Genomic DNA, 18,360 nt, shown 5'->3' on the forward strand with positions numbered 1-18,360 from the left:
TTTTGCTATCCAAGATCCCAGACAGGACCCCAGATTTAAATGGAAAACCAACACTGTTATTGTATTTGCTCTGATGGAACATTTTCTCCGTGATGTTCCCGAGATAAAAATCACTTTGGGCCAAAATTTTTAAAACGAATCCCCACCCCTAACTCCATGGGCTGTTTCAAGTGTGTAAACCTAAGCTCAAACTTCTCCCTTTGTTTGAAAGCACTGTCACAGCTGAAAATGCCAGGCAACCTAGAATTTTACAGAAATACAAGTAACAAAGTAATCTAAACTAAAAACATGTAATTTAAATCCCACTGTTTCAAGTGAAAGAACCTGAACCCTCATATCCTCCCCATCCCTACTTCAGTATTACTTAAACTTTAATAATAGTTTTCCTCTATCTGTGCAACATTTATAGCAATTGTTAACTAAGGGCATGCTTGGAGGGTCTAAAGAATAAACTTAAAACCGTGCCTTAAGGTACAATCTGTAAGTGCTTAGAATGGAATTCTGAAAAAAGTTGTGCTGTACACTGAAATTATTTTCAGTGCTTTCAACCCATCTTGAATTGAGGTAAGGCTAAAAAGACCCAATTAGTTCAATAAAAAGAAGGCAACGTTCAGTCTAGCAAAGTCATTCATTGTAGTATTTATTCTAGGAAACAATGAAGAAAATGTAAGATTAAAAAAATGTTTCATGCACTTCATAAAATACAGAGAAAGATGTTGCCATGAACAAAACAGAATAAGCAAGCCAAACCCCCACAGAAAATTCAGAGAGCTCCACTCTCCACTTTACATCATATGAATACAAAAAGCATACCCAGGAGAAAGAGCAGTCTGAAGAAAGTGGCAGCTTATCTGTAAATAACCAGGATGAGTAAATCAGCCCATGAGAGCTTTGCCACTACCTTTCTTATCGTAAAACTGATGCCACTTGGTCTCCTTGCTACCAGTTCTTGGCATTACCTCTGGCTGGGAAACCAGGACAACACAGCAGAACCCATTTTAAGCTGCAGACCAGGAAAGTACCGGGGCCCAGTAGCTACAGCAAGATAGCAGGGCCCAGTGGGTGAGAGGGAATGGCTGGAAGCAAGATGCAGGGACGTGCTTTGACTATCTTACCAGAAACACGGCAGGTAGAAAAGATATTCAGGGAAAGAAGTATGGGCAGAAGCACCTCTCTTTAAGAATCCTTATCACATATGCACGTGCTGCATTACAGAAGGATGCTGACAGCAACACCTTCGTTTAGGTTACAAATTACGTCGCTATAAACCTCCTTGCTGAAAGCTTTTGATGCGGTTCCTTCTCCTCCACCCACAGAGCTCCGTTGGGCTTTGGCGAAGTTGTTACAAAATCCCTCTCTTGCTTTTACTTTATGGAACCTCCCGGACTCCCACAGTGGTTAACAACTCTATGACCACCAACCCCAAACCCAGCCTAATTCTGGGCTCTGCTATAAAAGCAGCCCCCATTTCACGCTGGCAATTCCCAAAAAGCTGCCATAGCTGTAATTTGGGGAGGGTGCTGTAGTGAAAGAAAGAACAGCGCTCCACTTACACAAACACCCCCCACTCCACACAGCCTCAGGAACACCACCAAAGAGTTGCACGTGGGGAGGAGCAAAGAGAAGAGACAGTGGACTGGGATCCTTGCCCCTGCATGTGGGGATGCATCCACTCCTCAGAACAGCATTCTTCTGCCAGCTGCCAAGGAATCTCTGCTGAAGGTTCTGCACGGGCCTCCTGTGAATGATGTTATGGTTAAAAATGTGATTTTCATGCTGATTCTTTCAACCATAAAGCTAAGAATTCCTATTTAAAAAAAAAAAAATTGGTGGTGTGTAATTTAGCCTGTAGTAAGAAATATTACAAAATTAGAAGTAGTAAGATATCCAATTGCCCATGCTACATCTTAACCCTCTCCCTTTGCATGTACTTATCAGGAATATGACTTTATATCACACGATCTTTTCACCTTCATATTCCTGGAATAACCTTATTTCATTCCCTGGACAAGCACAAGTGAGTCAGAAAGCAGACTCCACAGGAAATCCCAAGCCCAGCATTTCTCTCTTCTGAGGGCTTACAGCTACAATACTGGTTTTTGGATGGAGTTTTTAAAATTCCATTATGTTTTACGTGCTCCATTCACCTGGCATTAAGAAAACAGAAAATGCTGTAAAAGATTAAGGTCCCAGGTCTTCACAGGCCTTAGTGAAACACAAAGATTGAGTTTTCTTTTAAAATAACTGCCTAGCTTCCTATCTAGTGTAGTACCTGTGTTGTCCCTGTAAACATTACACGGAGTCTTTGTGCCACCCACAAAGCTCTTCGCTTCTATCAACTATCTGTGCCCAAAAGCACATCCTTATGTTTCTTCCTACACCACAAAAGACATAAAAACCCCAGGAATTAAAAAGCATAGGCTGAATACTTACAGGGATTGCTGCTGTTTGCTTCTGCCTTCCCAGCCTTAGCAAGTTTGGTCGAGTTCTGCTGTGCCTTGCCCTGCTCCTCTCCAGTCAGCAGGGCTTTTATCTCAGAGGGGATTTTCCCCTGGTCCATCGCCATGCACCACTGCTTGTACTGAAATATGCAAACACATCAGCCATCAGCAAACTGCCAGGATCACATCAGCAGACAAAACAAGAGCTCTGATCTTTACCTTCCGCTATATTCACGTAAAGTCTGAATTTACTGAGCTGGAGCCTCTTGTGAAACTGCAGAGCCCTAATGAGCTCAGCACGTGCCCATGGCTGCATACCTGGCCTCAGCAAATCCTGCTCCAATCAATAAACTGCTGCTCAGTGGCCACACTAGACAGAATGCTGTAATTATTAAACAACGTGGAACACTCTGTGCGATTTCTTGCTGCTGACATGCGAGAATACCGTTCCAGTTCATGGCCTATTAAAACCAAATATTTCACATGACTGTGCGGCTGATGGACTATTAAGAGGTCCTTTCTGATTGTGCAAGGCACAGTTGCAGCACATGTGCCTTATTCCCAGCTCCCTCGTCTTAAGTTCTTCCCTGCCAAACCCAGAAGCACACCCAAAAAAACCTGTGGACAGCTGGCTGGCTGACTTTTCACCTGATCCTAAACCTCTTCTCTTGTGCTGATTAGCCCTGTCTACTCCAACAAACCCAAAGCCGGGGCAAGGCAACATCCTCAGCTCCAGCGACATTTCAGTAGCACCTCAACACCACTGAGGAGCTGTGTCTGATTCCCAAATGAAACATTCCCTTTGGTTAATGCCACTTATTTGGCCAAGGCACCCGTCTCACATGTGCTGGAAGACAGGACAGCTGTGCAACCACACACACAGAGGGCACGCTGCAAGGATCAACTTCTCCAATGAGAAGCAATGACATGCATGTATGTTCTCCTTTGATATATTAACACATCTCTTTCCACCATCTACCTGTTTCTACGTCTGTCAAAGGTTATTCAAAACAAACATTTCAAAAGGACAACAGGCTCAAAGGCAGTGGCACTGTCTTTGCTTGCTTCCCGTTCAAACAGCTGGATGCATCTGATGTTTCGACACCTTCTGGCGAGCCAAATGCCACTGTCAGTCACCGGGATTTTGAGGAAAAAATGCCCGTGACCAGAGGTCCCAAACGACATTGAGGATTAGGTTAAATGATCGAGAGTTTCTTACCATTTCCAGCTCTTCTCTGAGGGCGCAGATGGCTCTCTCTCTGCTCGAGACCAGCTCCTCCAGGTACTGGTACCTCAGCTTCTTCCTGGCTCTGCACTCTCTTGCGCTCTGGCGACTCCTTTCAAGCTTCGCCTTCAAATCTATTTTGGCCGGTTTCCGACCCCGCTTCCCTGGTTTCTTCACCTTGCCTCCAACCACCTGGAAAGGAAGGGCACAGTGAAGATCCCGTTCTGCAGAGGTAATGCTGTAACCACCTGATTGCAGCCACTCGGGGTCTCAAGTATAAAATCTTGCCATCCACGCCAGTGCTCAGTCGCCCTCAGAGTAAAAACACCCGAACATTTCCTAATGTGCAGATGGACCCTCCTTGTGTTGCAGTTTGTACCCACTCATGTACCACTGAAGAGAGCCTGTCTCCACCTCCTTTATACCTTTAGTACAGTATGCAGTTTAACATTTTATTTTCAAAAAAAAATATAATCAATATAATCCCAAACTCCCCAGTTTCCTGCCCTATGGAATGCAGATTTTGCAATCGTTTCCCCCTCTTCTTTGTGGCTCCTTTTTAATAGGTCTGAAAGCTTCTCTTGCTACAACTACAATAAATTTAAAAAAAAAAAAAATAATAGTTTCCTCTGTGTTTACTTTACGCTTCCCCACCCAAATATTTTACTCTTAACATGGGAGCACGGCCCAAGAAAGTTTTAAATAGTGTCTGAAGCTTACTGGTCATTGGGCACTATCACCCTGTAAGCATTACATCAGCCCCACACCCCAGCTCCCCTCTGAAGCGAGGATTTCTCTTTATTTGCATTCTGACCACACTGTTTGAATGGAGGGGGTGTGGAGAAACACACCTAATACACACACACCTGCATAGGAGAATTTCACTGCTGCTCAGTGTTTCATCAGACTGTACACAGACAGGACTTTTTCTGACAGGCAGTGTTCAAAATATAAAAAAAAAAAGGCACTTTTACTCCGTAATGCTACGAAATAAGTAATTTTCAATACTCAAATAAGCCACTTGTTCTACAAACTCATCAGGCTGTAATAAAAACAGTAACATCGTGAATTGATGTGCTAGAATGAAGAGGGGGAAAAAAAGGATTATACAACTGAGCCTACTCTTTCTTTGGAAAGTGAGACAACAGTCACATGCCAACATAATCCTACCCTCTCTGTATTGCCTCTCCTAATTTATTCAGGAGTAGCTGCCTACCATAAGCAAATGAAGGAACAGAAAGTACTTAACGGACATGATAATGAAACAAACACAATACATTCAGAAGAGCAAAGGAAAAAAAAAAAAGCTCTTTTTACACTTCAAGCTGAATGTAGCTTGAATACTCCACTCACTCCACCAGGGTGCTCTCCTTATGATTTTCTAGTTCAGAAAAAATCTAGTCTAGTTCAAAGCTATCTATTATTATTGGCACTTGGAAGATTTCTGGGTATTACATTACACACTACAATCAAAGCACTTCAGTTCTTGAAGGTTTTCAGCACCTGAGGCTTTTCTGTGCCGACGCAAGGTAGTACAAAGTACATCTCTGAATTCAAGAGCTAGATAAGGTCTTGTAGAGAGGAACACTCCAGCTCTCTTAAAAAAAACCTTTGCCACTGAGTTGTGACCCTCTAGAACTGGAGTGAGCTAGCTTTTAAGGCTGGAGCCCCAGGCAGGTGAATAGTTCCCACCACGCTGTTTCTCACACACAGCAGGTTAAAGACAGCTCAGCACACTGCAAATGCATCCTGGATCCACCACTGCCAATAAACTGCTTTCCCTTTAGTCACTCCAGAGAGCTTTCTACAGACAGGTGTACTGATTGCTCCCCCTCCAAGATCTTTCACCGCTGCAGCAATCCTGCACACAATCCTCGTACCTCTTGGGTTTTTGACCGACCCCAATAATCTCACTTCACACCATCCCTAAAGAACTCCTGTTGTCCTTACAGCTCCTGGACTTCACCATATAATTTTAATTAGGCATCAAGCTGTGAAGTTGGTTTGGTAAGCCATTTCATCAAATCCCGCATCATCATCACTTTTCCCTCACCAGTATTTAAAAGCTCCTGCTGTAACCTTAAGCAACCCAGCTAGGACAAAAAAAAAGGCCTGGGAAATCCTTTGTCCCCATCCAACATCACCATATCCCCCTGGCTCCCAAGTTATGTTTGCCTACTCAGCTGCTATGCTGATGTGACAGAGAGAAGACAAAGCAGAAGTGATGGTTGATGCTGAACGCGGCAACAGGCCAAGAAACAAGCAGGCACACATTTTTTTTGTCCCTTTGTGTTCCTCTGGAGTTTACAAAGGGATGTGATCTATTAGCATTCAGCAGTAGGAATTTGGGGCTTTTTTTCACGGAGTCATGAGTCATAAGCAATCAAGACCCAGGACAGCATCAATTATAAAATTTGACAGAGAAATACTAGTAATGACATGCATTATGTGACCGAGCCCCACTTCAGTTCACTCAGACTTCAGAAAACAGAAACACATAATTTTTTTCCCCCAAGGCAGGTGGTGTGATTCTTGGGGTGTCCCGTGCAGGGCCAGGAGTTGGGACTTGGACGATCCTGAAGTTTTCTGATCTTCCAGTTCAAAGCACACCACTTACAGCAGCAGCAGTACAAAACCCAGCTGGAAAGTATGCCTGTTATTCCTCCACTGCATGACATTTTATATGCTTAACACAGGTTTAACTTTCCCTAGCAGACAAAGTGCTTCCCATAACGATCCAAAAATGTGAGATGCTGTTCAGTGAGTAAAACATTCCATGTCTTAAGCAGATATAATTATGACTCAGGACAAGACAGGACTGAGTATTTGATGTTGCATCAACAGGTGCTCAATCCATAAATGTAAATGCCCCATATAAACATTTCCATTTTACACTTACATTTGCTTTCTCAAACTCGGGTAACACCTAAAACCACTCTGAGCTTACCTATTTAGAGGCTTTTTTTTTTTTTTTTTTCTCACTTCACACATTGCAAGTTTGTGGAAGTTTAGAAAAAGCCAGACTTCGAGACCAACATCCTCGCCCAAGTCCCTGGAACCTGCCTGATGAAGAGCAAACAATCTGAGCTGGAGACCTGGCTTTAAACAGCCACTGCCTCTTTTAGAAGATTAAAGGAATTTGCTTCTTCATTTAGAGGACGCAGCAATTTATTTACAAGCAAAAGAAAGCCAAAAACAAAGAGTCGATCCCTTCAAAGGTGAGAAACTGACCTGGAGCTAAAAGTGCATGAGACTGAGATCTACTCTCTCGAAAATGGACCTGTTTATTGTCAGAACTGGGTAACAAAAGGTTTTCCTAAGCCTTCCTTTGTACATCCAACACATATAAGCACATGCCTTGAACTAACAAGACATTTAAAAAAACTGTTGGGTGCATTTCATTAAATTTTCATTCCCCTTCAATAAAGTAATCAATTACTACATTCCACTGCTAACATTAAGAATGACGCACTATACATTTTTTCCTTCCCAAATCTCACTTTAAATTAAAAACAACATTTAAAATACATTTGTCTCCAAAATGCACTTTTTTTTCCTTAAAACTCGATCTAATCACTGATATTTTGGCTCAGTTCAAACAATTTTTGAAGAAAAATACATCTTTTCCGCACAAGGCAAGAATATTTGTAATAACAGAGGGCGACTCCAAGTTTCTTTGGTGGTGGTTTGGTTTCTGGTTTTGCTTGTTTTTAATTTCGCCGTAATAGCAATAGTGATACGATGTTAAAACCTTATTTCTCCTTTCTAGCTATAAACCGAAAAGTTAATTACCCTGGTAAGCACTGTCAGAGCATTCCCTATAAGAACCTTCGGTAATTAATACAAAAGACTGCAGGCTCCAAGGTGGGCCCCCGCAGGCCCTTCCTTACCTTGCTGTCATCCATGCGTGCCGCCACGACTCCGCCGTGCCGCAGCCTCAGCCCGGCGGACTGACAGACGGACAGACAGACAAACAGACAGACAGACGGACAGACGGACAGATGGACAGACGGACAGATGGACAGACAGTGGACGCTCAGGACACTCCGGGGCCGGCCGCGGCCGCCGCCATGCCCGGCCGCCCTGTTTGTTTGTTTACAGCCGCGGGGCACGCTGGGAAGTGTAGTCCATGCCGGGCCCCGCCGCCTTTGGCCGCCGCTGCTGTGGGGGCAGCCAGAACTACAACTCCCGGCAGGCCCAGCGGGGGAGTGACGCGGTGACAGCCCTGGCCTATGTAAGCGGGGGGAACTACATTTCCCAGGAGGCCCCGCGACAGATTGATTTGTTGCTTCGTTAGTGGTTTTTTTTAATTATTATTTTTTTCCTAACGCGTCGTCCCTCGGCAGCTCAGCGGCCGCCTCAGGCCGACCCTGCGCCCGGGCTCTCGGGCTCTGAGCTGTAAATTCGAACCCCAATCTTTGCCGGTCCCGCTGTGACCGCCCCCAGTGCCCCCGTGTCCCCCCCCCCGGCAACTCTGCCCTCACCAGCCCCTGGTCAGCCCACACGGCCGTGGGCTCGGCAGCTGAGCAGCTGAGTGATGGCTTGAGCGTTAGATAAACGAAAATAAAAAAAAAAAACCCAAACCACAAAACAACTTGACCCTAAAGAATCCCCAAAGACAGAACCAAGTCTCCCAAGCCACCTGGACGCTGCATGGCGTACTGAGCTCCTCGGCTACCCCAAGGCTGGAGCAGTCCCTGTAATCCTTTGAGAATACCCGGGTTCCCCTCATTTTCCTATCGACACGTGGCAGATAATGTTAATACTGAATGCTTGATGCAAAGCCAAGCCATGCCACGTCCTGTGTCTGTCCTACCCCCTCCAGGTCCCTTGAAATCGGGCTTCTGCGTGCTCGAAAGACACACGTAGCCCAGTGAACAATTTCGTTAACGTGGTCAATGTTTCGAGCTGGCAGTGAAACCTGAAGCTAGGCGTGTTTCATGTTGCTGCATGTTTCTTTTTATTCATGCAACTCCATTCACAGGAGTTTCCCATGACTTAATCTGTCTTACATGCAATTGTTAGGCCTAAAGGCTTTGTCATGGGATTTTCCCCCCTGAATCACAGACCTTCCTCTTGGAAGGATATGCTTTCTAGATGGCAGAGACAAAGCACTTTCAGGAGCTTTTTTTTTTCCTCTGTAAGCTTATATGCTTTTCAGTTGTCAAAGGCAAAGCAGTTTGCTCACTTTTTCATTTGCCTGTCCAAAAACAATGAATCAGTTCTGGCAACTCCCCTCTGAAATAATAGTAATAAAAAAAGCAGGGATGCTCAGTATGTTGAGCAGGAGGCATCAGCTAATAAAGTAGCAGGAATAGCTCACTCTGAGCTTGCCTAGGTTGTCTCCTGTGATCCCTCCCCTATCTTTGCCTTCAAATTCTTCAAGAAGGTGGTGTGGTGCCTCACACAGCCTTTGGCACTATCCTGGGGCCACAAAGCTAGCTCTAAAAGTCAGTTGAGGGGTTTCCCCGGTGAAGAGAAATATTGAGTGGCAAAGAGCCAACACAGCTCACTTAGGCAACCCTCTGTTGCAACAGGAGTGGAGGAAGGAGATCAGACAGAGCCCTGATGCTGATTCAGAAAGACCAGGATCCTTTTAACCAGCAAATTAAAGGTATGGCTGCATCTTTTCTTTCCACTAGATTATCCCACACTACTTCTGCTTTATATCCCTTATGAAGCTGACCTCTCAGCCTCAAACCAGGACGAGCACGAGTTCCCTGCCTAAGCACCTGAGAGCTTCTGTATTTTGGCACAGAACAACTCAAAATAGGCATTTCAGTCTGCTTTTCTACAGCTGTGAATGAAACTGAATATTATATAAATGCACACGTAGATAGCACGTAAGATTGTGACATTTTACACTGATTTCAACAGCTAGAAGCACCACTTGTTTACACAGCATGTAGTGAACTCCTGGAGTTTACTGCCAACACAACGCTGTAAGGCAGAGAGTACAGCAAGTTCAAAAAAGGATTAGATATGTTTATGTCTCATAAAGAGGTACCAAGGAGATGTATTCTCCATCATCCCTAATCTAACTGGGATACTGGGGATGTATGAGAGGAATGGATGTAGGAGAGAGCAGAAAAAGGCCAAGTTCACATATTCTGCCTTAAAAGTGTCTCCTCTTAAGGACCAATAGTCTGACTCAGAAGGTCTTTTTCTGTTGATGTCTAAGAGGTCACCATTTTGACCCCCGAAGACTCACAAATGATAAGATTTTTATGTTAAACTTCCTTGGTTAAAGTAAAGGCAGATGACCAACTCCTCCTCCCTAACTGCAGGTTACTGTTTTTCCCAGTAGGTGATCATTCCTAAGCGATTCTCTGTGACATCCTCATGGTTTCATTGCTAAACCACAGTGATGGACCCCGAGGAAATACTCTCTTGTATTAAACCCAGTGTCACAAATCGTCCTTATGCAATATCTATTGGCAGGTTCCTGCTGAAAAATTAGTTATATTTACTTATTAAAAGAAGTGTTGTGCTTTGAGATCCAGAGAGACTTTGAAGTATATAAACAAAGTGGGTTCAGGCAATCTGGGCAATCAGGGTATAGTTTAAACATCACTGCTTATGTCAGTGTGACTTACAAAGATTTATAACTCACAGGGTGATTTTGCACCATGTGCTCATATTTCCAGTGATGTCAATAGATCCTAGGAGGGTGTTTATTCTCTCTAGAACTGTAAATGTTTTCATTTGGGCGATTCAAAACCTGTTCCCCTGAGAGCCTGCCTGAAATAAGAATAAATCCTGCAAGGTTTTGGTATAAAGGCTCAGCATTTTCCTGAAATTACTCCACTGTACATTTATGGAGTCTTTAGAGATTCAGAGCCTTTGAGATTAGTTCATTTAGGGATATAAAGGTAAAGAATTAACGTATTTTCTTGTTTGTTTTCCAAATGTTGTGAGATGTTAATTGCTCTGATAGAGATGCTAACTCATTTGCCATGGGGCAAAGACTGCACGAACAGCTTGTCTTTCAATCCCATGGGATTTTGGAGGGTCTTTTTGTAGAACCGATAGAGAAATTGCAATTTTCTACATCCTTTAATCTGACACCCAAGAAACATTTCTGGAAATACAAGAAATTCCCTGTCTTTCCCTTGTAGAGTCTGTTGATACTGAGACAAGAACATCTTTAATTTTTCATTTATACTCATCAGTAAAAGTATTTGTCAGCAAGGAGTGACCAAAAAAATGTTTATTTACATAATATTCTAGATCTTATTGGTTTTTTATATAACTATGGTAAAACTATACCAATTTATTGGCTTGGATTTTTTTTCATTAGAGAAATCAGCTACATATTTTAAGGCTCTGGAAGACCTGGTAAACACACGAACAGCACACGCTCACAAGTACATTGATTGATCACCTCCATTGGTGATGATTAAAAGAAAATCCTATTTAAAATAAAAGCTCTTTGAAAGCTGGCTTTTAAATCTAATCAGTGTTTGAAGGAAGCACAGCACACTGGAAACCTGATCTGGGACTATTTCCTATACACTGTAAAATTAAATGTTGATAAGGGGGTTACTCTCATGTTTGCTAAATGTTCTACTTTGTGACAAGATGAGGGGCCTCCTGTAGTTGCAAATGCTTGAAGTCAGATCTACAAGGGGAATTCTTCCTGTTTAGCTATTGCAAATGTACTTCTAAAGCAAAATGGACTCAAAGTAAGATAATTTGGAATAATCAGCTTTTGTCCTGTGCATACACACACACACACAGAAAAGTTACAGCTTTATCAAGCCCAACTAACTTTCCCACATAGGCAACATCTTGAGACAGTGCTCATGAGGCTTTTATATTGCTGAAGGGATAGACCATGTGTAAATTAAAATATTGCATGAAAATGCTCAGGCTGCAGTTGGAAAGGAGCTACTTCATAATTTCTAGCTAGTAAAAGGGAGAAAAAGAAGTCAGATGATCCCTCATATGATTGCTACTTCCAAATATGATATGTGAGGAAAACCAGGAATGGTTCAAGAAGTTATTTGAAAAACATGAGTTTCATGAAAAATTTAAACTTAATATGAGAATCTGAGAACCAGGCAAACAAATCACTGCTTAAGAAGATGACAAAGAGTGGGTTCAAGTTCAATGAGGTGCACAAGTGCATAAAATTTAATCTTGTTCCGAAACAACAAACAAACAGAGCAGCACAATGCGCCACGATCAGGAATGTGAGAGCCATGTTGTATCTGGCACTCAAACAACAGAGAATTATTGCTGCTGATATGGTAATTGCAGAGGTACAGAAAAAAAGTGGGTGGATCATGTGAAATTCATGAAATACTTGAGGTGAACTTACAGCAGGATTAGTCTTTTAGTTGTGTACGTCGATCTCTACGCACAACTGGTTTACTAAAAAGGCATATTGTTCGCTCTCAAGAGGTTTCAAAATCCACTTCAGCTCGGTGTCATATTTTTTTTTTTTTGGTTCATGAGATGTTTTGCAACGTGCTCCTCCCCTCTGGCCTACGCAAACAAATATGCCTGCACAGCCATACCTATTAGAGCCAGTCAAAGTCTGATAGTTAGTAGCTGGCCATTCTGCTAAGAGCATTTCTGGTTGCTTCCCACGACACATAAAATAATTTTAAACAGCTTTGTCCAGGCCCAGATTCTGTGGCATGGGCTGTGCTCACACGCCAAACATTTACTAATCTCAGCCTGATACTGTTGTCTTGTCCAAGGGCACAAACAAGGTTTCTGCACAGCTTAGGCAAAAAATTGAAGGACTTGCATGGCGAGCTGGATCTGCACTGTAACTGGGTCAGAGGACCTTGACCACTTTCAGAAATGCCATTTCAGAAATGCCACACAAAGGGTGGGGTCATCAAATATAGCACATTTCCCTGGTCTGCACAGGTCACCCCATCTCAAGTCAGCATTCATATCAGCTAATTTCTGTTTTGCAACTGTATTTAAGAGTATTGGACTTCCTAGTGTTGTTGTAACTGCTGATGAGCCGTGTTATTTTGTGTTTAATGAGATTTGTGCTTGATGAGACTGCTCAGGTGAACAGAAGTTATTTACAGGATCAAAAGCTGCACCACAGCATTCAAATTAGCAAGTCAGGCTGCTAGTTCACAAATGATCATATCAAAAATCTAACAGCCAGGAGGACTGACTACAAATGCCCATAAATATCTATTAGTTTTCTCCTTCACATTTCTATATGTAAAATAATTGTAAGCTCAAAACTATCTCTAGTTTGAAACCATAATTGATTTATGGCAACTGCTTGAAGATTTGGAGGATTAGCTGTATTTCTAAGACCAAAATTAGAAAATACTGACTAGTTTGCAAAAAGCATTAAAGTCCAAGATGAGGGCAGGGGTGGGCTGTGTGTGTATTTCCCCCGTGTCTAAAAGGACCGTAATAAAAAAAACTGCACATTAAACTTTTTTTTTTCCTTTTGAATTTTAAAATACTTTTAAACACATTTCAGACAAGACTGACTCAAGGGAAGAAGGAAATGGGCTTTGTGAAACACCAGCGCTCCAATCGAGTTACAGGTCTCCATGAGAGACTGCTAGGAGTTTCTGCTGAGGCATATCCCTACAAAAGTGCTAAATGATGCTATGAGGGGCTGATTTAGAACATTTACATCAGTCAAAATCACTGAAACTTAGAGGTAAGTAGATAATTATAGATGCTGTGAACAGACCCGTCGGTAGTCATCTCACAGAACCAAATGATGTCATGCTACAGAATAGCTTTGCCATCCCTACGACAGGCTTTTTATAAAAAGAAATGCGGGGGGGGGATTTTCATGTGTGTTTGTTGTAGGTATTTTGGGGGTTTTACCCTCTCCAGTTCTTCATGCAAATGAGTATTTTATTAAGCAACTGCTAGAATGTCAGGTATCAACATTAACCAAGGAAGCAACGAATCTATACAAAGATTGACAGCTGCTTGCTAAATGTTCACTTTGGTTGCAGATATATAGTCCTTAGCTCTCTAATGACTTGTCAGCTGGGAAGTTCCTCAGGATTTATATCCTTTAACTCTCAAATGATATCAGCAAGTAATAGGAAATGCCATGCGCTGAGTATATGAGTAATGTTCCCATTAATCAATCTTCCAAAATAAACTGGATTATTAAGTCTGTTTGTAGCTACTGCACTGTAGCTAGTTGCAGGTGGGTGTACTAAAAGAGCAAGCTTGATTGGTATCAGCTCTGCTCCACGTGGAGCTTTATGGGCAGAATCTCTTAGGAGTTCATTCCTTTTCCAGATGTGCTTTGGTCGGGCACAGGAGAGACTCACAAATGTAGAATAACCCCAAGATGCTACTGTCTGCTTTCAGGTGTCAGCATTTGACTCCCACTTGGACAAAATTTTCAACTGACTACAGAAGCTGTGAGGAAATGAAAAATGAGGTCTTTAGTTGCTCTGAACTAGCAATCAGCCCCAGCATGTTTTAGAGACAAGTAGGATTTTGAAGTCAAAACAAAACAAACAACTTTTTAATCATTCAACGTACAAGCCAAAACCATAAATAGACTAAGCAACAAAGCCATCTAGAATGTTTATCAATTTAGATGGCTTTGTTGTTTAGTCTTTGTATGGTTTTGGCTTATACATTTCATAATCTGTCTGCACAACTGAGAAGAAATGAGTAGAATACATCCCTTTTGCAGCACTCTAGGAGTGTCAAGAAACATTTAACTGGAAGTAAATATACCTTGTGCAGCTACACTGTCGACTTGTGAACAGCTATGAAGAGTGGGGTATGTAATTCAGAATAAGACTCTGGGTTTTTTTAAAAAAGATATATTTGCTTTGGCATTTGTTACCATGGATTTTGTTGTTGTTGTTGCTGAAGGACGTCATAACTTCATTCCTTAAATTACATACATATGGTCTTGCCTCATTTTATTCCAGGGCCTTTTTTTTACACCCCTACCTATGTGAAAGGACCTCTCTATGGATGTAAACATGATTTGCTACCATAAAAATACCCAAATGCTAAGCACAACAACTTTTATCAATCCAATAAAATTCTGCAGCCATGCAGGCATGCCACTGAGAGACAGAGAGAGGATGAGTATGTTTTTGCATCTCTCTTCAACATAAATTTAAGCTTGTTTGTAAACTTTATATGTGTACGTGTTACTTTAGTGATTTTTACAGTAAATTCATAATCAGTAACCTAGCTTTCAAATGTTTGGTTTAGCAATAATGAGATTAACCTTACAACAGCTGTATTTTTAAAGAACTGGCTTCCTCCCCCCCCAAAAAAAAAATTGTAAACACATAAATTTATACACCGAACTTTCGCAATAGTGACAGGACTATCCTAATGTTTGACAGATAAATTTTCAGCCAGGCATAGTGATGCACTGAGATTTCTCAATGTGAAATAAGAATACGAGATGCAGGAATCATAAATGCCCCCTCTATACAATATAATAAATTACTTTGCCATCTCCCCTGCAAGGGTTGAAGCCTTTGCTTTGGTTCACATGCCATTAACCAAACAGAAACCACACTCTTCTTGCAGTGACAGTCCAGATTGCAGCAGCGGTGCAACTGCATCCTGATCTCCTGCTGGCATTCTACGGGAAGGAGGTATTTTCAACGAATCATCAGTTGTAACAGCCATTTTTCTTAAACTGCAGCTGACATCATTTAATTGTAGACACTAGTACAAAATAACAGATGAATAAACATATAATTTCTGCGACTTAGTAATTAGACAGGCCCTTTGAGCTGAGGCTTCTTTTTCCTTTTATATTCTGGAACTCAAACTGCATTTACCATTTCCCCAGAAATGTCTCCACTGAGTGGCTCACAAAAGGCATGTTCCTGCCTAGGAAGTTCTTCTGAGCTTTCACAGCTGCCGAGAAAAAATGTCTTGGAAAGTCACATCCTGTACTTGAAACTCCACCTCTTAAAAAGCCCTCTGCCCCATCTGACGTCATAGCACCCATTTAAGAGTTTACATGGTCATGGAGAGGCACAATCTTCAGCATAAATTTATCTGGAACTCATCAGCATTTGATCAATGGCTTGAAACAATTTTGAATGACTGGGGAGTCAACAAGCCAAATTTATGTCTTGAACAAGCATATGCACCTTCAAATAACTCATGAGAATTCTGAGGCAGAGCTTTACGAAGAAAATATTTGTATTTGTAGCCCTGGGCTTTACCCTCCCTGACCTTCTCCCCTTCTTTTTGCAGGCCAAACATAAACCAGGGTTTCAGGCGTTTCTAATATGTTAATGATTCTTCCCTGGCTAAAAGGAGAACAAGTGGCAAAGTGCTTTCAAGCATAAATGTTCTTGCAAGATTTTCAGCCCCTCCATAGAGCTAAAAGAGTTGTACCCATACCTAATACACAGAAGCCAGGTTGTTCCTGAGCACCAGAAGGGTAGTTAAGAAGGCAATGTAAAAATAAACCGGCAGTCCTTCACCTCACTGCCACCTTGTATCTAAGAAAAAAAAAAAAAAGGGGAAAAAAAAAAGGGAAAAAAAAAAGAAAAAAAAAAGAAAGAAAGAAAGAAAAAAAAGGCATGCTCCGCAATTTTCACATGCTTGTTTTCCCTCTAACCTGATGTTTCCACCTGTCCTTCTTGACAAACTCTGCTCTCTGTTGTTGACAATTGGGCTAGTATTAGACTGACAATTTTCTGACCACTGCATTCAGCAAATTAAGATACTGTTCAGAGTTAAGAGTCTTTTTTCCTAAGAATCTATTTTTACTCTAAGGCCAAAATATTGATGTTCTGGGTGTTATCCACTTAAAAGTTTACATGACTGAAAGCTTATAAATGCAGGTCATATGCCCTTCTTTCCCACAGCATCAACGAATAGTAATCAACTTGGTTTTTCTTTCCCATTTTAGAAATCAAGTTTATTTTTCATGTCCATATGTCTGTCTTTTCCTTTTTTGATATTAGGCTCTTTTTATCTATTAAGTACATTTTAATGATTCCACAGAATAGAACTCCATCTCTCTCACAATCCATTTGAATACCAATGTAGTTCCACTTGCATATTACTGCAACACCCAAACTGCATCTTGGAAATAAAATAAAAAGTATCAAATCCACGATGTTTAGGTTACCTGTAGGTGTCAGGAGCTGTTAAAGGTAGGCAGAAGCAACAAAATGGGTCAGGAGAAATGGTGAAGACTCTAAAACTCACAAAATTTCCTCTCCTGTGTACACATCTTGAAAAGAAAAATATTTTAAAACAAGTCAATAAAAATAAATATAAATATAAATAAACCTTCGTTACCACAGGTTATACATTCTCTTTCTACATTCAGATTTTTGAACTGTTTTCCTGCCTGTGAACTTACTTTAGCATGCTGTCAATACAGCACTTACTGGTTTATATTGACCCAAATGACATTTCACGTATCACAACTTCTAAACATTTTATAAAAGCTATTTTTTTTGTATCATGGGTACTCTTAGGAAAATACTTCACAGCAAATTTAAAATGTATTTAAGGCTGGTAATTACTCTATCCCACTTCATTGAGACTATTAAAAATATTTAAAAGAAGGGTATGAATAGTCAAAGACCTCATACATTTTATGTTGCCTTCATAATAAACACAAATACATTTCACTTCTGATTCTTCGTTGGCCACAAACAAACCATGAGCATACAAAGCTGCTCTCCAGATAGTATAAATTAGCATAGCAACCGAAGTGTTAGTTGAGCAATGATGCTTTACACCACCTGTGCTAACAGCCCCTCACTAGCTGATTTCAATAGGAGCATACCAGCCCACAGACAAGTGACTAACAGTGAGTAAGAGCTAAAAGTAAGTGAGGTGGGTGTTTATTGTGACAACTATCTTAATTTCTGGAATGTGTTTGTGATTTTTTTTTTTAAATATTTTCTCTTTAGATATACAGAAAAGTGAGAAATGTTACTAGTTGAGTTTTTCAGTTGCTGTAGGTTTGTCTGAACTTGTTGTTTCTTGAAAGCAGTATTTCATTAATCTGTTTCCTGGTGACAACATGTTATTATGCTTCTTTTCTGTAAATAATATTTATTATGATCTCCAGTTTCAAATGCCTCCTCAAAACTTAATCTTGCTGTTTTATTCAGAAGTGGCCTGACCATGACTTTTTTCTGCTTAAGATGATTAGAATTTATCAAAACCCCCTAAGCTTCAAAAAGGCCATTCATAGAACCAGAAATTACTATTTCTTCCTTCATCTTTTCTGTCTTCTGTTGTATATCTCACTTATTGTTTTTTGTATGTGTGTGTGTCTCTCTGTTTGCAAACTAAGCCAACAAACTTTTGTGCAAGTGCTGAATTTTAATAAATCCGCCTGCTTATGTAAGTTAAAAAAAAAAAAAAAGTTACTATTTCTTTTGTGAGGTGGAAGAGAGGAGAGGGAAAAGAAAGAGTTAGTGGTTAGATTTGGAATTTAATTGGACTTGGTTCAGTTCTCTGATCTGCAACCGTCTTGCTGTACTATCTAGGATGCATTACTTAGTAAGTCAGCAGTGACAAACTAATGAGGCTATTCTTGTTTAACCATTTTTTAGAGGGGTAGAGGTTCCCCAAGTATGATGCACACATGGAAGGGAAGAACAGGGAGATGCTGGGTGTTCCCAACTCACTGTTTTCCCCTGAGCATTGCTACTTGGCACCCTACATCTTTGATGCCTGCATTTCTCATGCTACTCAAATTCCTCCTCTCTA

At 41.2% G+C, this 18,360-nt stretch overlaps 1 protein-coding gene across 1 annotated transcript; it reads right to left on the bottom strand.

The window, feature by feature from the left end:
- Positions 1 to 327: 327 nt before the first annotated feature.
- On the bottom strand, positions 328 to 7,613 carry CREBL2 (cAMP responsive element binding protein like 2). The gene is made up of 4 exons (XM_027898537.1): positions 7,557 to 7,613; positions 3,661 to 3,858; positions 2,434 to 2,581; positions 328 to 1,738 (listed from the first exon to the last, which is right to left on the bottom strand). Coding segments are annotated over exons 1-4 (363 nt in total). The 5' UTR covers positions 7,572 to 7,613; the 3' UTR covers positions 328 to 1,736.
- Between the last annotated feature and the right edge of the window lie 10,747 nt (positions 7,614 to 18,360).

Source organism: Empidonax traillii, unplaced genomic scaffold (assembly GCF_003031625.1).
Source record: "Empidonax traillii isolate 1590-97213 ecotype Southwest subspecies unplaced genomic scaffold, ASM303162v1 scaffold601:size890739, whole genome shotgun sequence".
Taxonomy (NCBI): domain Eukaryota; kingdom Metazoa; phylum Chordata; class Aves; order Passeriformes; family Tyrannidae; genus Empidonax; species Empidonax traillii.